A 20,839-nucleotide genomic window follows, 5' to 3' on the forward strand; every position below is an offset into this window, starting at 1 on the left:
AACGACGAATGATAACAAGCTCAAATTGTATTGTGATTTGATTGTCTGGAAAAAAGTGGCATTTAACATAAAAAAGATTCGATACATAAATAAAAAAAAAAAATACTATCAAAAATTATCATGAAAATTTATCAAAGTCAAGTATAACAATTAAAATAGTTATCGCTTATAAAGTATACCCCGATTTTCACGTACCTAGGTAGAGTACCTACTCTAATTAAACGATGCACGTCTGATCTCAAGATGGAATTCCAAGACCGGCATCGATTACCCAACCAATTTGCTACGGGCTTTACTCTCTATCTCTCTTCTACCTTTCTCGCCCTCTAATCCCATTTACTCTCTCTCTCTCTCTCTCTCTCTCTCAATTCTGTTTCCACGGAACTTATCGAGAAATGCCACGAACGCGCGGATCTTCTACCAAAGGATGCCAAACTTGATTATAGATGGTGGAACATGAAACGTACAAACGATTAGTGTCATTCCAATGTTGAAGAACATTTTAAAACTTTCTTATGGTGAAGAAAAAAAAAGACAAATAGAAAGAGAAAAAGAGAAAGAAATCGAAATAAACGGCATCTATAGACATCGAATACAGAAGAGTGTTTTTATGAAAAGGGGAATGACCTTGTTGTTTACGCCAATTTTGTACGCTTGAGTAACGTCAAAAGAGAGAGAGAGTTAGGGAGGAATTATCGTTACTTCGTCGAGCTTGATTTACGTCAACGTATTACGGCGAAAAAGTAGAGAAGGGTAAAAGGATGAGAAGTTGAGGGTGATGGGTTGAGGGATCTGAAAAGAAAGAAACGGAAAGAATAAGAGAGAGAAAGAAGTATAAACACGAAACGAAAAATTAAAATAAAAATAAAAAAAAGAAGAAAAGGTATGAAGTTTCGACGAGACACAAGAGAAATGGGGAGAGACCGATTCGCAGCGGGTAGCACTGCTACTGCTGGTGGTGGTTGTGGTGGGGGTGGGGAACAATTTTTCAAACAAAGGACTTGTTATTTGTGCCGTACATACGAGAGCGAATCTACTGCCGTGTAGTCGAGCTTTTTAAAACTACGACAATGACAATGGCAATGACAACGACGAGGACAAGAAAGAAACGATAGACCGGTCAAACGAATATGCATTTCATATCCAACTTTAAAGCCCGACTGGTCCTATACTTGAGATACATAAAAAATGAGTGGGTCCATGGAGACGTAAAAAGAAGAAGGTCCTAGAATATCCATAGTGTGTTTCCCAACTCGTTGAAATTAAGTGTTGCTTCCTCGTTCGACCCTTAATTCGCTTCTACATGGTAACGTGACCTAGGGACAAATTTGAATTTGCACAAACTGCTCTTCTTACCCCCTTTTTGCGAGGATGCTGGAAGGGCGATTCTCTTGGGAATGAAATAGAGTAAGATAGAAAAAGAAAGAAAGAGAGAAGTAGCCAATGTAGAAGAAGAAGAACAAGAACAAGAATAAGAAAGAGAGAGAGAGAGAGAAACAACGACCAAGACAACAGCCTTAATAGCCGGTACAATGGGGGGATCTTCGAGTCTTTTACGTCGCACTTGACGAAACAATAGTCGAACGAGTACCGTGCGATAGACCGCCGCTGGAGGGTGCAGAGAGTGTCGAGGACGCCGAAGAGGGGTTGCTACCAGTAGACGACTCGGAATCCGTAGCCCCGGGTCGGATTTTAACGACGTGCTCGGACGCAGTCGTTGCATCTCTCTGCCAGGGATGCACTGTCTATATTTCTCATTCTTTTTCCCTCTCTTTCTCTTTCTCTTTCGGTATCTATCTCGCTTTCCACCTTCTCCTTTTCCCTCCCACCACCATAGTAGTCTATGTTACCCCTTAAAATAGTCCCATCTCGCTCGTACCAAGGATTTCGTTTCGTTTTCGTGCGCGCGTCTCCGGGCACCATCAAGCTCTACCTCGACGCAAATTCTGTCCGTTCTCTTTTTCTTTCCTCTTTCTCTTTTTCCTGTTTTTCATCCCCATAGCTCTCTCTCTCTCTCTCCTTTCATAGTTTGAGTTCGCTTGCAAACTCCCCAGTCGTTTAACGTCAAAACTTTTCTCTCTCTCTCTCTCTTTCTATCTCTTTCTCTTTGGCAGACATCCCATCTTGTATAGAATGTCTAACTTTATTTATCAATATTGTTGAGACATAAGGCATAGCCGAACTTTCAATACATTCAAAAATCGATTATTGACTCTTACAGAGGAATTAATGTTAGCTAACTATTAATTGTTTCCATAAGTTACGCAGATACATCATACATATATATATATATATATATACGATATATTTCTGTGTTGGAAAACAATCGTGACAAATCTAACAGGAGCTTGATATATTTCATGATACATTCGCGTGACTCGCTACCGCTTACGAACAGCAAACTTTCTATTCAGATTATTCTCCAACGATCATATATCTTTTCCCATTTAGAAGCTACTAGAAATCCCCTAGGGGTCATAATAAAAACATCAAGCTTGATTCGACGATCTAAAAAGTACAAGGAATTACGAGAAACGTTGAGAAGGAAACTTTTCTCGATAACTTAAATCTATTTCTCGTGAGTGGATATCAAAACGACAACAAGAAGTTTTGTTTGAACTTAAATACTTTCTAAAGAGCTAAATACAACACACATACACATACACACTCATTTGTTCCTTTTGCGCCCAGCACCTGCGCCAGGATTTTACCAATCCCACTTTACTCGAAAGACAATACTTTACGCAAAAACGTACAATAGAGAATATTGGGAAGGGAGAAGGGAGAAAAGTCATGAGTGGGATAAAAGTGGACCAACACGAAGAACGGAAAGGTCGGAAAGAGGTCGAGTGCGACTAATTAATAAATCGCACGAAATTCAACGCGGTAATTTGTTAATATTTCTCCAAGAGAAAGGTTGCGTCGATGGGATTAAAATCGTTTTCGTTAATTCCGGTATATCGATCCATCGTTTTACATACTAGGTATACAAGTTAGACCAGGACGACGAGGTAGGATAAAAATAAAAATAAATACAGAGATAGAGAGACCTTTCTACAGAAAATACGATATTACTACGTCCTGTTGAAAAGATATATATATATATTGTCATCGATATTTTCTTTATATAGGAGCCATGACAGAGATAAATATTTGCACATATATATATCATATAGAAGAACAAATATTAGGTATATTATTATAAGCACGGATTTCATTTAGAAATAAGATAAATCCGTACTCTCAACGTTTCGAAGTCCTTTGAACGGGAGACAGAAAGAGAGAAAGGCAAAAAGAAAGATGCAATGTGAGTAGAGAGCTCAGATGAACTAACGTAAACGGAATACTCGAAAGACAAACGAAATAGTCAGAGGAAGGAAGGGGTAGTACCTTTAACCGATGAACGATCGCGACCTTTCCACCTCTTCCACCGAGTACATGCTCGGTCCTTCGCAAGTTCCCTGACCCACCCTAAAAAAAAGTACGGGCGGTTCAACGCGCCCGGAACGACCTACCCTTCTCTCTCAGTTACACTATCCTTGCTTTTCTTTCTAACTAAAAAGAAAAAACAACAACAAAACGTAAAAAGAAAGACCGGAGAAAAAAAAACATCGGTAGCTCGACGAGGCGGTTGTGTAGGATCGACGAAAAGTTTCCTCTCGAAAATGAACGCGAAAGGGAGTACATAGATATGAGAGGGAGAGAGAAAAACTGGTAGGATAGAAAAGGAAGCGAGCACACATGTATTCGCGAAACGATTTGGCGGGCGCGCACGCGATCCACGCTTACGGGAGGCACGCATCCATCTCGGAAAGTCAGCCGAAGGGTTCCTCTAACTCCGAGAGGAAAAGAAAAAGAGAGAGAGATATGCAGAGAGAAAGAAAGAGATAGAGAGTTGAGGAGGGTGCGTGCAACGACCGCGCACGTCCTCCTCCCTTTCATTCTTCTCTTCTCTTCTCTTCTGTTCACTCTGAACTCACCCCTTCTTCGCTAGGAACCCCTTCTCCATACGAAAGAAGGTGACGCTCTGTTGGGTATAGGTACCGAGAGATAGACAGAAACAGGTATAGTGAAAGAGGGTAGAGGGTGTTCGCAGATGGGGTTGAAGAAGGATAGCAAAGGTTGGAGAGGGGATACGATTGGACGCATGCGCCCCTAACACTCGCGGGGCTTTCCCGGCGCGGATCAGTCGTGGCCGGCGGTGCCGGAGGCCAAAGACTTTCGCGAGGGTGGACGCGCGCCGTGTTTTCTCTCGCACACCGTGAGAATCCACTCTCCTTTACCCTCTCTCTCTCTCTTTCTCTCTTTCTATCTTTATATTTTTCTTTCTTTCTCTCTCTCTTTCTCTCTCTCTCTTTCATTTAATCTTTCCTTATCCGTACTTTCGTTATCTTTCTCGCACGCGTTTGATCGTCGTTCGTACGTTCATTCTCGGTTTCTTTCACGTCGCGTCTTCTCGCCGGGGTTTATGTACAACGTGAATTTTTTCTTCTATCATTTCTCCGTGTTGTCGTGCAAGAACCGTGGTCCGACGTTACGCGTGCCATTTTTTGAACTCCCATTGAAAGGCACGATACGAAAGTGGAAACTGCAAAGAAGTTTATTATTTTCGAAGAGATTAATTGGTTTTTTTCTTTTTTATTTTTCTTCTTTTTCGTTAAAAAATCTTTGATTTTGTATCATTTTTCTCATTGATTTAAACGACACGTTGTTTTAACTGTCGTGAATTTAGTTCGATCTCGAGATAATATCGCGCCTATATACGATCCCGTAATCGGTCCCGCGTGCGTGTTCCATCACGGCCGGATGATACTCTCCGAGATACTCTGCGTCCGTGCTCGGATTCATTCAACGTCATTTCGTCAATGTCGTCGTATTATTCACGACAATTCTCGAATTTTTCTTCTACTCTCGAAATAGAAATGAAATTATTTTGGGAGTGAACTATTATAAGACAAATGGACAAGGTTTTCCCATTGGTGGTGATCATCACGCTGGTGTCGTCGTGATAGAGTGGAGAGTCAAAATATCAGCTTGATTGGAACCTGTTTCGTTTGGAATCAATTCGAAGAAAGACTATCAAAAGGAAAAGGGAGGGAAGAAGGAAAATAACAAAGTTAATCAGTCAAATCCAATAACAGGAACTTAAGAAGGATGATGGCCCGATTCTTAATATTAGCTGGTAAGTTTTGTACTACATTATATTTCCTTTCAATCACGTACAGTACTGTTTGTTTACATTTAACGTCAAATTATTATACTTTTACGGAAAATTAACTATCTGTGTATGCATTTCGTATTATGGGATCGCGCGATGAGGCTTTTGCAACGTGCATCGATCGTTTCCTATACCACGCGAGTATCAAATTCCTGCCGAATCAATGACCCAATCCTACCGAAATTCTATGTGAACGAGAGAAAGATAGATAGATAGGTAGATAGATAGATATATATATATAGATAGATAGATAGATAGATAGAGGGAAGGAGAGAAATACTTTCCGTTTTGGAATTCGTACTTGTCGGTTTTGTTTGCATGATAGATGGAATACGTCGAAACTATTTTAAGCTTGACGGCATCCCGTAACGTCACACAATTTTCAAAAATCTTTTATCAGATTCTCACGAGTAAAATCGAAATAAATATATATATTTATGTATCATAGAATAATTATAAATTTCATATTTGAAAATTATAATAAGTTGTTATAACTTTGAATCGAATTGTATGGAAAAACAAACAGTGAAGTTGCAAAGCAGTTTGATATCGTTTTAAATGTAACAAATTACAACAAATAACGTACCCTTTTAAGCATACGTCGAAAAGGAACCAGGGGGAGATACAACAAAGCTTTGCGCTTTGGTTCAACTTTTGCGAGCTTGTGAAACGCGATAGAAAGTGAGAAACGTCGTCCGTGTGTTTCTCAGTTACGTGCGATAGTGTTCCTAAAAGTTTCGCTCGAGCGCATACTGGAAACGAGATAACACCGAACACGCGTGACACGTTCGTGAAAATCTAATTTGTGAAATAAAGGCAACCAACCTAGTAAATCGACATATTTTATTTTACGAAAACTTTACGATACTTATCGTTAAAATATCGAAAAATAATATTTGACAAATGTCTAATAATAAATATATATATATATATATATATATATATATATATAAACGAGTTATATCGTATTCCATTGAATATGACACGTGTTAACAACAGGTAAAATTAAAGAACACAAAATATTCGATTGTTATCTATCAACTAATTCTCGTAAACGATTTTTGTGAAAAATAACCGGACTATGTTCATTGAATTTAAGAGAGAGAAAAAGAGATATCACAATTGGATATCTATTTATACATTTCATCGAGACACCTGACGACTATTAGCGTCGTTAAATATTTCACGGTGAAAAGTTAAATAAAAGAAAAAATAAATACAAGCTAAATTAAAAAAACTTTATATTATATATATATATATAAATCGATTACTTAATTATCACGAAATAAAGGTAGGATAAGGTAGTGTAGTGTAGGTAAGCAAACAAGCGTTTATTTTCTTTCGGAGTCAAATATAAACCGCGTCATTAGATTTGAAAAGATAAAGAGAATGAATATTTTAAATACCGTCTACGTAAGAACGAACGAAAGACCCATGGTAGCCACCTTTCTTCGTTCGGATCAATTAACGCTTTCGTAGGGAAGGGCTCGTTACGAGAAATAAAAAGAAAAGAGAAGAAAGACAAAAAAAATAAAGAAGGGGGTATCAAAGGAGTTGGAAGAAAGCATTCTGTTGTTGTTGCACCTTTACGCCGACGATAAATTATATACGTAGTGGTCGTAGTAGACCTTCTCCTTCTTCCCATTGGAAAAGGGTCGATTGGTCGGTCTTTAGAACAATAAAAAAAAAAAAACAACCAACCAATAAACGATCGCAAGACGCGTCTAAGAAGCTTTCTTGTTAAGATCTTCGAGCTTTCAGTTAAGAAAGCTACCGTTCCTAACAGCGGAGTTTTTCTCTTTCGAATTCTTCTTAAAGAAACTCAAGTCAGGTCTGAGAGTACAGAAGAAATCAGAGCTGCTTGGACTTGGGAGAAGGGAAGGGGGAAAGAATTGAAGGCGACGGAAAAAGAGAGAGAGAGAGAGAAATAGGAAAAAAAGATTTAAAAAAGAAAGAGACAGAGATAAATCTCAACTGAGTTCGTATCACTAATTGCGAACAATTCAGACTCGACATCTCTCAAATCTCGGAAGCCTTTAATCTCATCGGGGTGGAAGGGGGGGCTAGTATTAACGATAACGACGGAGTATTTCGTGAAACGACGTTCTGAAATTTAAGCGACGTTTCCTTCACGAGGTGGTGCAGCAGGTAGGTATCCTTAATAAGCAAGCTCCTTTTGCAACGTTTCCTTTCGTGCCAATTTCGTACTTCATCCCCCCCCCCTCCCCGTATCTTCCTTTTCCTCTTCTTCTTCTTCTTCTTCTTCTTATCCTCCTGGTACATGCTCTCCAGTTCCACGAGTTAGGTGAGCGCGTTAATGGAATATTTTAATAGCTAAGTAAACCTTCGGTCTACGTGCTTTTGTAAAGGATTGGGATAGAACGGGTTGGGGTAGGGCTGGGGGATAGAAGAGAAATGATGAAACGAAGAGAATTAGCGTCGAGTGGACGAACCATTCGCGCTCTTTTAACGCGCCCATCATATCCGTAAGTTTTTTAGGTCGTCTAGCTATATCATCCTTTTAAAATTGAATAGCTTGTATGTGAAACACACACACACACACATACACACACAATGCCTCGCCTAATTTCGAAAGGGAGAAGGTAGTTTCTTCATTCCCATTACGACACTTAAAAACGGGAGATTAATAATAGTCGTACGAAATTTAAAACGACATGTTGACAAATTATAAGTAACGATAAAAAGTTATTGGATTGTAAGAATATTGGAAAGATGATATTAATTTTATTAGAGAAAATAAAATAAATTAATGTTAAAAATAAACTTGTTTTCTTACTGTAATAACTCTGATATAATAATAATAATAATAATAATTAATATAAATAAGTAATCAAATTTCTACTCGAAAAAAAACAAAAACTTGAATTCAACTTAACTTTTATGCGCTTTAAACTAATTTATATATTGAAAAATGATAATTAAGATATATTAATAATAATATATATTATTATTATATTAAGATATAATATAAAATATAAATTAGGATATATAATATTATTATTACATATTATATTATTATATATTATATAATATATACAATATATTTTAAGTAATATAAAATATAATATTATTATATTATAATAAGATGTAATAATAATTAGAAATACTTATATTTTATAAAATAATATTTAGATGATGTCGTGTGTCAGTTTTCGATAATTATCATCAATAAAATTTAAAAAAAAATCTTTTTATCAAAGAGACAAAGTTGCAATAATCTCGTCGAACTTGTAAAGTACTCCCCGAAAAAGAAATAATCTCGAAAAAAAAAAAAAAAGAAAACGGACCAACTTGAGCATACGTGCTTCGAAATCTTAAAACGAAAGTATAAAAAGTGTCCCCCTACTCGGATTCATTTCACGTTGAAAATTATCGTCCCGTGAAACAGATTTATTTCTCGGGGTACGGGGTGATCGGAAATGAAAAGAAGAAGGGTAAAAGGGTGGGAGGAAGGGAATCGAAGGATACGCTCGGTCGAAGAGTTAAACGAAGAACAGAAAGGAGACAAAATGACAGGGAAAAGGAAAAGAAAAAATGGATAAAGAGAAAAGTGGAGAAAAAAGTGGGGGTGGAAAAATAGGAGAGGGGGGATGGTCGTGAAAGGATAGAGGAAAAGATGGAACGACAGAAACGCGAGCTTTCGCGTTGGCACGTAGTCCGATTATGTGGATAATGCGAGGTGACGTGACGAGCCTCCATATATACGACATATATATGTATGTATATATATATACATATATTACATATTATATAATATATACATATATCCATCCCGATGGGCTCTCCCAGTACCATCAGTCCGCAGAATAATTTATTCGTTATGAATATAAACTCGAGGAAAACTGATTCGTAGCCAGTTCGAGTCGAAGTATGAACCGATCTTCGTGAAACACAAGGGAAGGCTGTGTTTAAAGCTAGTCTAAAAAAATGAAGTAAACAAATGGGTAAAAGGTGGATAAGAAAAAGGATAACTTGCGTCCTAGAAATTCATTCATGTATATACAAACGTGGATATACACAATGTATTATATATATATAACATAATACTTCGATTTTCATCCATCTTTCTAGCATTTACATTCATTTCCTTCGATGATCTTGAAACACCCTATTTTCATTCAAATTTTTTGCTTTTATTTTATCGATCGGTTTTCACAACACAACACAACTTGAACGTTTATATCGATTTGCCCAAATTTCAATCGTATTTTTAGGATCGACTATTGTAGATTCAAGATAGAGACGGTTAAAAAGGTAAAGGGGAAACGGAAAGGAGAAAAATTCAGCAACAACTTGAGAAACTTGTCTAATGGTTTCGAAGAAAAGTAACTTTTCACTGTGAGCTAGCCTTCAGATGGGAACTACGCGATACACAAAGGAAGACGATGAATAGTCGACTGCACGAGCGGAAACTCGTGGAAAAGCGATTTAGATACATCGCAGTCTCGAGTAACAAAACACACTACGACGGTGACGGAACGGAAAAGGATGAAAAGGGGTGGGGGGAGGAAGGTTAAAGAGGGTGAATGAAATAGAGAGAAAACAAATGATTGCAAGTGTTATACCTGGAGAGAATTTCATCTACCGTTTTCTTCGTACCCTGTCTTAGTTTTGCGAATTTAAACACAACGAGCAAGCATCTAACGAGTAGAAACTTACATTAGTCGTGAATTTGAAAAGGATTGTTAATAACGCGTTATGATTTTCTAAAATCTTTGTGAAATTTATGAAGAAAATTCACTTTTTACGGTATATGAATGTCATATAAATTTTGTCTTGCTTTTGTAATAAAATCATTTTCTTATTTTCCATTTTATTCTTGAATCGTCACAACTAAAGGTTTTTGTTATGTTCACGAAGAAATGGAAAATGTTCGTGGAGTATCAAGATCGCATATTATTCGTATGTATCGTAAAATTTAATAACTTTTCCTCTCATAGTCGAATTGGATTGTCCAGAGACGAGCGATTACAAACGACGAACGTAAAGGAAGAAAGAAAGAAATACAGAAAAATATATAAAAAGAAATGAGAAAACGAAAAAAGAAACATTTTCTAAGTTTCACGTTGCACTAGCATCGTAAAAGAGTAGTACGATCTTTTTTAGGTTTTCCTTTTACATTTTCACGAATATCGTTCTTAGTCCATTTGAAACTCTGCTTCTTCTTCTTCTTCTTCTTCTACTTCTATCTCAGCGTTTGTCTGAAAACTTCCTTTCTATGAAGTATCTACCTATCTTCCTTTCGGCGAATCTCATACTTTATCGTTCGAAGAAAAGCTTTGTCTTTTTCCACACGACAAACCTTTCTTTTCCTATATATGAATTCACTTTATACCGAGTATAACTACACACACATAGAGAATTATCCTATATGTTAGAATAAATCAAAAAATAGAAATAACATTTTCAAAGGTTTCGTTTTCGAGAAAATTTTCTTTGAAAATTTCTAACTTAAATATACCTTTTCCTAATATCATATTTATAATAATCATGGAAGAAACTGTACGAGTACTAAATTAATCATTGCTACATCCTCTGTATTATCTTTCTGTTTGGATGAACAAACATAGCAATTTAACGCAATTTGTTAAAACTTCTTTTTTGTAATTCAATTATATAAAAGTTATGCCTACTACAGTTCTGTAAATAAACATGAATACTACTTCATATAACTTTAAATAAAAAATTATAGTTTATTCTGATGTAGGAACATTGTATTTTTTAAATTCATATGAGATGAACTTTTAGTCTGTTGGATGTATTATAATTTCTATTTTTTTTTTGTACTATTTGTACGAAATAATTGTCGATTTTTTTCTTAACAATTCTTTGGAGTGTCTCTAAACAAACAAATAAATAAAAATTATTCTTTTCACACATACAACCATAGCTCACTTGCATACATTCATTATATATGAAATTTTCAATTTAAGATATAAAAGAGTATCGAAAGATTACGAAATAATAATTGTTTAAATATTAAATTTATTGCATCATAATTATGTATGTTAGATTTGTTTTATCTAACGGGTGTCGATGACAAAGGCACGGCATATAAATAATAATAATAATAATAATAAATAAATATATATAATAAGTTTCTAATTGGTTTTTGGATCTTTGATATATTGGCTTTAGAAATAAAGACTAAGTTGCGTTGTTCTAAAAAAAACCAAGTTTTTTATCTACAATATTTACAACATTTAAAGAATTAACAAAAGATTCACTATCATTAATAACAAAACAAGAAACAACAATTAAAGTCTTTATCTTATAATTAGCCTTTATTACTTTACTAAGTAAATAAGTATTACTATACTATTTAAATTATTAATCTATTAATATAATTATTATTTTAATTAAAATATAGTTAATATAATTATATTGTATATAATTATTTATATAATTATTATATAATTTTATATATAATTTGATAATATATATGAATATACTTTTATAATATATAAAAATAATAATAATATTATATAATTATTTATATAATTATAAATAATAAATACTAATATAGTAAAATGTAATTAAAATATAAATATATTATAATTAAAAATAAGTATTACTTTACTATCGCTAGTTGTAATTTCTAGTGTTACATATAATATAAATACTAAATTAAATATACTAAAGAAAAGCACTCTAAAACCGACATGGTTTTCTTTATATATATATAACATAACCACAGAAAACTTAACAGTAATAAAAAGAAAAGAAAAGAAAGAGCAAACCATTTCATCATTTTTCAAGTATACATTGTGAATTAAGATTTCGCGATCTCTGGTGGTCTCTCACGTTTTCACGGGCGATAAAGTAAAATAAAGAAAGAAAGAAAGAAAGAAAGAGCAATTTCCTGGGAGAAAGAACGTGTAAATGCCAGAAAAAGAGTAATCGAGAGAGAAAGAGGAGGGGGTGTTGGTGATGGTGGTGGCGAGAGAACAGGAAAGATCGACGATCGACGGTGAAAGAAGCAAAGAAGAAAACGACCTTGTGCCCTTCGAAACGTAACGCAGACTCCATTTTCTAGTGAATCGGTCGTCCCTCTTTAAAAACATTTCTCTCTCTCTCTCACACACTCTCACTCTCTCTCACTCTTTCTCATTCTTTCTTTCTCTTTAGTGGACGACGATAGCACGGCAGTTGGTCGAGAACGAAGTGAATCGTTGTCGAAGCGTTTATTTTTATTCGTCGAGATCGCCTTTCATCGTCAGCTTTAAAGCACCACCGGGTTACTACAATCAGCAGCCTCGTACACGTTTTATACTTACTCGTACTCTCGAACGTCAACCCAACCTTCGACATCATTCACGATCACCAATTACTTCTCTTTTTATTCATTTGCTATAGGAACAACTCAACAAAAAAAAAAAGGGATAGAAAATAATAGTGTGTAATTATCTATTAGTAATTATTATCTCAATGATTTGATACTGTAGATTTGTATCTTTTGAAACTATATCTATTTATATCTTATAATTAATAATACATTCTTCTTCTCTTCTTCAACAATCTTTTTTAATTATCTTAAAAATAGTATTTCAACGATCAAGTAATATTCATCGTGAAAGTCAAATTCATTTACAATGTAACCTAAATTGAATGAATTAATTCGAAGACAACTATGTGTTCGTATAAAATAATTATTTCATATAATATATTATATGATATAATATTTTGATTTTTATTAATAACAAGTTATTTAAATGAAATCTAAGTTTGATAAATTAATTCGAAGAAAAATAGTACGTGGGCGTTCGTATAAAATAATTATTTCATATAATATACTATATGTTGCATATTTTGATTTTTATTTACAACAATTTTATTTATAACAAGTGATTTAAATAAATACAAAAGTAATTTACGAAAAACACCCATTATTAAAAATCTCACGTGTTGGTTCTCTCACTCGTTAGAAAAGCTTTCAATTTAAATTCATTTTATTCAATTATTATTATTATTATTATTAAATTCATTAAATATGTAATTAACATATAATAATGTATTTATTAAAAAATTTTGTTCTCATCTTAAACACAATATATCAATTATTTTCAAGCAAAACCCTAGTGAGAGCACATAAAAGTGTTAACTATTTTAAGGAATACTACTCACTGTACATACAAAAACATACATGTATACGTACATACAAAGTTGTTGGGACAATAATTCATCAAGCAAAAACGTATAACGAATTCGATGCCGTCATCTCTTCCTAACAAGAAAGGAAAGGGGGTGGGGGTGGGGGTGGGGGTTGGGGCAGAAACAATGTTGATAACTTGTAGAATTTCGACTTGGCATAATTAAATAGTTTTCTAACAGAATGTATTTTGAGAGAAAGATGGAGTAAAAAAAGAGTAAGACGCATTTCAATTGTTATGCAAAGTTTACTCAAAGAAACTTTTCAACTAGAGAAGAAAGAGAAGGAGAAAGAGAAAGAGAGAGAGAGAGAGAGAAGGACTATTACTTTTCTAAAATGGGACGAACTTTCTTTTCAATCGTACCAATTTCGATTCACGCTTCGACAATATATTTAAACCAATATATATATATACATTCTGAAAGTAAATAGAACGAAAAAAAAAACAAAATGAAAGAAAAAATGATGACGTCAATATATGTTTTACAATTTTGTTTATTAGCATCATCGAATTATTTGTATGTATTATAATACGCACATCGATGATATGAGTGCTCGTTACCATTATTAGCTATTAAATAAATCCATGATAAATGTGTTTACAAAAGTTTCGTTGTAAAATAAGCGTTATATGTATAGGGGTACTTTAATTATCTCGGTAAATAGCTTTGTTGAATAAGTTTAAATGAATCAAGAAGTACAGCAATAGCAGCAGCACAAACGTTACTGGATAATGGATGCTTTGATAAATAAATAATTCGTCATATTTGTTCACAGTAGAGAGAAAAAAAAAATTATATCGTTAAATCGAATCAAACGATCTAATTCGCAAGTGAGAAAATAATTCGAAAAAATTGCAAAACAATTCGTTGTTTCTAGTCGTTAAGTTTTACCCAACCTCTACGGTCAACGATGAAATCAAATTCTCACACTCGTAAAATGAACGAAATTCTTGATAGAGGGATGATAACTGTTGATAAAAAATAATAAAGAAATTTCAACATTTTCAAACGTTACGTTTTACGATTAGATATTCGTCGTAAAATTGAAGACGTACGACGGAAATTGATATTAGCATTTATCGATTATCGAAGTAAGAAAATTGATTAGCCCCCTTACTACCCTTTCCCTTGAAAAGGAAATTGAAATTTATAGATTGTCTTAATATTTCACGGAGATATGAGACTTGAAATGTATGAACGATAACTAGGGATGAGAAGTTTCTCATTATACGTGATAATAATGTCAATAAGGATTTCCTTCACATATATATTATATTTAAATATATAGATATTAAAAATAAAAAATATATTAACCCATTGCACTCGACGGCTCCGCTACAGAGACAATAAAAAAGAAATGAAAACTGAAAAAATTTCAATTCAGTCTAGAACATATCAACTATGACTTTTCTTTTAATTACACATATTTCATTTATTTATAATACGTGAATATGATGATTTTTTTCTATTGAAATTGCTTTGTCAGTTGTTCGTAATATATGAAATGAAAAATATAACTTCGAGTGCAAAGGGTTAAATATTGCTAAATATTAGATTTGGTGCAAAACCGAGTAAATCCATTTTGTTTGTCAGTGCTAAACGAAGAGAAATTAATTATTGAAAAAATTTCTAATGTTACTTCTAATTGTAATAAAACTTACTATAATGTTCATTTTTTAATATTCTTTTACATTCTTAGCAATAAATAAAGATTTATACAAAACTAGTGATTTTTTTATTAGTTCAGTCATGCTCCTTACTGTATATACGTAACTACTTTTTGAACGATACTATACATCGAAACTATATTTCACAAAATTCTCATCGTAATAATTGAAGGGTAGTATTAATCAGGACTTTTGAATCTGCATACTTTACCTTCTCAAAATGATCCAGAATCGAAAGAAGAAGAAAAAAACAACGTATTCAATTTGTAGACTCGTACGGATTTCTTCTCTACGTTTAATAAACTTTTATCAAACTATTTTCCCATTGCAAATCATTAAGTATTTCGACGATAATTATTCCACGAACTAAGCTATTTCGAGTCTCGAGCAAAATTTCAACGACATACTACTTACTCTTTCTTAAAAACGAATAAAAAAAAAAAAAAAAGAAAATGAGAAAAGAACAAATGAACAACTACTAAGCGATTGTGGTGCGTTTAAAAATCTCTCAGAACAATTTCCGGGGGAATAAAAAAAAAAATTGGAAGAACTCTTTATGCGAATAAACGATGCGAAAAAATAGAGGAAAAAAAAAAGCAAAAGAAAAAAAAACAAAAAAAGCAAAACAAACAAAAAAAAAGAAACGAAAAAAAGGGTGAGGCGGGGGTGGGAGTAGGGGTGGGGGGATAATCGTTTGGATTTTTATCGTTTGTAACGAATAATCACGATGTCGATAAAGACATTCTGGTATCGGCGAGCTATATTCCTTTTTTTTTCTTTTTTTTTTATTCATGGTCTTGCGAGAAAATGGAGAAGTACTGGGAAGGATTAGAGAATGAAGAAAAATAAAGAAAGGAAGAAAGAAAGAAAGAAAGAAAGAAAGAGAAGAGAAGGGAAGGAAAATCATCGAGAAAGAAAGAAAGAAAAAAAAAAGAACGAGATGGAAAGCATGAAGAGAGGTCTGGCATGACTCGCTCGATATCCATTAACCCCTTACCATTCGTTCGGCCCCTTATCCGAACGACGAGCTACTAGAAAGTAGAATGAGAGGGAAGAGTGAGTGAATGAGAGAGAAAGAGAGATCGTTCCCTCCTCGTTCATCGAAAAGACACGAGTTTATTCGTCGTAAAAAGGAAGAGACTCCTCGTTCGTTAACCTGCTGGAAATTCCAAGCTCCGGAAACAAGCTCGGTAAAAGATTTTTTTTACGAGCTAGTACATATATAGTACTCCTACTACGATGAGTGAGTGTTCCATCTGGAATATGGGCATAACTTGTCCTCTATATATGACGATGACGATGACTATGAGTGACGAAGTAAAGAGACAAGCTTTTCTATTTTCTCTCCTTTTCTTTTTCTTTTCTTTTCTTTTCTTCTCTTGGGCCCTTCTTCTTACCAACGCACTGTATGAACCTTACGTCTTTTAATATTCATGCCATACTACTCCGATAACAACGTACTATACTCGTAATCCATCTATCCACCCTTTCTTTTTACCCACTCTTTCTCTCTCTCTCTCTCTCTCTCTCTCTCTCTTCTTTTTGACAGATTTAAAAATGAACACCATCATTCTTCGATGAAATACGAACGCTTGTTTGAGAAGTTCTAGCTTGATTTCGACCGAATATGATACCAACACGAGGATGCTTTGTTTCTCTGTGCTATGACGTTAAAGACCAGAACAACTTGTGTCTCCTACGAGAGCAAAAGATAAAAAAGAGAGAGATCGACTATCCATCCATCGATCGATCTTCATGGTCGATTTTATAAAAGGCCTCGTAAGTGAAGAAGATGTACTTATGTAAGAGCATCGTTCCGATAGCATCAATAGTGACTATGATCCATACATTCTCTACTCCCCCTTTTTTTCCGTTGACTTAGGCAAACGAGAGATCTCTCGAGAGGTTTTTTTTTGTAAATGTACGCTTGACTTTATTCTATCATTCACATTAAAATTCCCTACCCTCTTTCTTTCTTTCTTTCTTTTTTTTTTTTTATTTATATTGTCTTTCATGAACTTTTTTAAATATAATTCAATTAGTTGTTTTTTGCATCCACAAAATAAAATATATACAAACTTTATATGATAGGGAAGTTGGACAAGTGAAAAAAATCAGAACATATTGTTTTGGTCTTTCTGAACGTTTCATTAAACCCTTAGAGTGCTATGGACGCATATATGCGTTTGGTAAAAATTACCAGAGTGGTCTATCGACGCATATACGTGTTTGTTAATATTAATGTAATATAATGTAATGTTCATATTAATTAATTAAATTATATTCAGAAACAAAAACTTTAATTATTAAATATAATTTATTATTATAATCTAGTTAATAATAAATTATTCCGTTCCTACAAAACATTTCAGTTAAAAGTATTCAGCACTCAAAGGATTAAATTAGCAACTCGATTATCAATGTTCCGAGTCTTTTTGGTTATGTATTGATAAGACATACATTATATATTTTTTATTTTTTTATAACACATACACACTAGACCTAGTACCAATTAATCGATTAAAAAATTCGTTTGTAACATCATAAATTTAAAATTAAATTTTTTTATTAAATGTACATCTGACTTTAACGATGAAAATAATAAAAAAAAAACAAATCGATGACTATTTAAGATTATTGTTAAATTTTATTTACGATATTTTCTTTCGATATGACAGTAATAATTTTAAACAATTTGAAAAAAATTGCTAACGATTAAAATTGCATAATAATTTCATTGGAATCGCGATGGAAAATTAACACGAGCCAGTGTTACGATTAAAACGTATACATTTGTACTCGCATATGTAAGCTAATTAAAAGATAACACTAAATGGTCATAGCCAATATTTGAATTTGACGTGTCATATGTGTTTATATAATAAACCATATTGATATCCCATAACATTCTCTATATTATTAATAACGGTTAACTGGTTACGAGTTTCTACATAACAGCAAGTGAAGCAGATAAATAAATAACGTAAAACTTATCGAACTCTTTGATAAACATGTAAATTGTACAGAAACAGATATTTTAAATATTTCGAATGGTATAGTAACAAATACAATTTTTTTGTTTTTTCAAAACAAAATAGAAAAGACAAATTAAAAAATGTTAGAGAGATGAGAGAGAGAGAGAGAGAGAGAGAGAGAGAGAGAGAAAGCAAACAAAAAGAATAAAAAAAAAGAAACGAAAAGGGATGGAGTTTTAGGTTGAGAACGGAAATCGTGGTAGCAGGTTGCTTTTGACGTACCGTGCTTTTTGTGTCCTCCGGCAGAAAAAACAAGGGACGGTCAAAACAGCGAGAAAGAGTAAAACTTTTTTTTTGAACAATTCCTCTTTTTCGTTCACCCTATCTCTCTCTCTCTCTCTCTCTCTCTCTCTCTCTATTTATCTATCTTGCAGCTTTCTATCTTCTTCTATCCTTTATAAATATATCGCAACGTTGGTTGCAACTGCACGATATACGTCGTTGGTCGTCGGGGCGGTACCACGCTAGCACATTCACCGTCACGAAACGCGTTCTCTGTGGGTACACGCGGTGTATGCATGCGGCGAATGTGGCCTCTCTCTCTCTCTCTCTCTCTCTCTCTCTTTCTCTCTCTTCTCTTCTATCACGTCTCGTTCTAAACTGTGTACGGAGATACGGAGAGAAAGACGAGTATATGTGTACGAAAATATATATATGTTTGCATACGTGTGTGTGTATTATGTTTGTGTGTGTTTTTGCGTGTGTGTACTTGGGTGCATCCTGTAGGAGAGGAGAGAGAAAGAGAGAGAGAGAGAGTATAACGAGCTCGAACCTGACTCTAGGGTCGATGGCTCGTGGTTTCGCCTTGCCCTCTCGAACGACCCACCCTTTTCCTGTCACTCTTCCCTCTCTGACCCTCCCTCTCATTACCTCTCTTTCTAGTCAGCTTCCGACTACCTCTCTTCGAACCTCTCTCTTCTCTTCTTTTGCTCTTCTCCTCTTCCCTTTCCTTCCCTTTTTTTCCGTTCCCTTCCTTTCCCTTACCCTACCACTCTCTATTTGCACAGCACACCGGGCGTAACTTTAAATCCAGACTCGAACCGTGAATGAGATATGAGGGTACCCTCACCTGTCGCGCCCAACGAAAAGAGTCGTTACGCTCGCCGACCTCGGGGATCGTTCCGTTTTCGAACGGTTCCATAGTCAAGCTGCAAAATTTACGCTCGATCAGTATTCAAAGCACGACGACGCCTCTCCTCTCTCTCCTCTCTCTCTTTCTCTCTTTCGAAATTACGGAATAGTCAGTATCCCATCCCCCTACCAACCCAACCAACCATCTCTTCGTTTTCCTCCTCGATCTTCGGACGATGAATTCGAACGTGGGCGGACGATTCGCAAAATGTGCGGAGTAATAATTTAAATATGTTCGTATCTTTGAATACTACCTCTATCTTCTTCTCTCTTTCTCTCTTACTTACTCACTCTGTCTGTAATTTAATACAAATTTTTGGAAAGCGATGCCTCAGTGTGCATCGCTAAATAAGATTGTTGAAATATTAAATTTATTGCGTCATACATATGTTAGACGAAATAAACGAAGAACTTAAGAAAAGAATCAATTTAGGCAATTTCAATAAATTACTCAGCTTACGGTTGCTGTCTAGGAACAAATCAAAATATACAGAACAATCATCCTATTGGTAGTCCTTTATGGTAGCGAAACGTGTTCGCTTACGTTACAGGATGAAAAGAAATTTAGGATCTTCGAGAATAAAGTTGTTCGTAAAATCTTCGGTCCAAAACGCGATGAGGAAATGGGCGAATGGAGAAAACTTCATAATGTAGAAGTACACCGACTGTACAACAAATCGGACATCATTAACGTCATCAAATTACCTCGATTAAAGTAGGCAGGTCACGTGGCGAGCATGGGGGAGGAATAAAATACTGATAGATATACAGAACAGGAAAAGACCACTAGGTAGACCGAGACGTAGATGGGAGGACAATATTATTTCGGAATTTTAAAGAAATAGGCTATACGAAGATCACAAATGGAGGGGTCGCGTTCAGGGACGAGAACACTGGCGGGATTTTGTATCTGCAGCAATGAACTTTCGAGTTCCTAATACCAATTAATAATAATAATAATAATAATAATAATAATAGATATGTTAGATTTGCTTTATCAAGCGGGTGTCGATGACAAAGGCACTGCTAAGCGGTGCGATAAGCAACCGAACGATCGTTGTTGTAGAAAAAACAAATAACGCAGCATAAATGTATTTTAATATATAATAAATATAAATATAATACATATTTTTATGTATTTATATATAATTATATGTATATATTTATATATAAATTTTTATTTAAATATATAAATGATAAATAATAAATATATAATATAATCACGGAAAATTTAACTAAGATATTGATTTTGTTTTTATTTAAAAGAAAGACAAGATAACACACAGATGAATAATTCAAGAATAATCGTTATATGTTATAATGTATGTTTATTTCTACCTTTTTTTCTTTCACAATGAAAAATTATTCTCTCAGATGGTGCGAAAGGAAGAGGACAATCTGAGAGGAAACACGTAACTCATAATTCGTTATATTTACTAGCTCGTAAAACAAATCGACGATATTTGTCTTGCAAACCATTCGGTGAAATTACACGAGCGTAACTTTGAACCGAGCGGAAGGAAGGCGTTAGAACGTTTTCCTCGTGTAAATACGACACAAATTCGATACCAACCATCTCTCTCTCTCTCTCTCTTATTTTGTTTCCTTATCTTTTT

The 20,839-nt window shown here is 34.3% G+C and overlaps 1 protein-coding gene across 9 annotated transcripts in view; it reads left to right on the forward strand.

Annotated features, from left to right (window-relative positions):
* The first annotated feature begins 4,174 nt into the window (after window positions 1-4,174).
* Dscam2 (Down syndrome cell adhesion molecule 2) overlaps window positions 4,175-20,839 on the forward strand; it is an 87,905-nt gene continuing 71,240 nt past the window's right edge. For 7 of the 9 annotated variants that reach the window (XM_015315768.2, XM_015315769.2, XM_015315771.2 and 4 more), the window contains exon 1: window positions 4,179-5,182. In XM_015315768.2, the coding sequence (XP_015171254.1) occupies window positions 5,155-5,182 (28 nt within the window). In that variant the 5' untranslated portion in view covers window positions 4,179-5,154. Of the gene's footprint in view, window positions 5,183-20,839 lie in introns of all 9 variants that reach the window. The other 2 variants (XM_089176543.1, XM_089176542.1) reach the window with 2 other exon arrangements.

This window comes from Polistes dominula, unplaced genomic scaffold (assembly GCF_049000335.1).
Source record: "Polistes dominula isolate Pdom_NZ unplaced genomic scaffold, Pdom_raw_medaka contig_25, whole genome shotgun sequence".
Classification (NCBI taxonomy): Eukaryota; Metazoa; Arthropoda; class Insecta; order Hymenoptera; family Vespidae; genus Polistes; species Polistes dominula.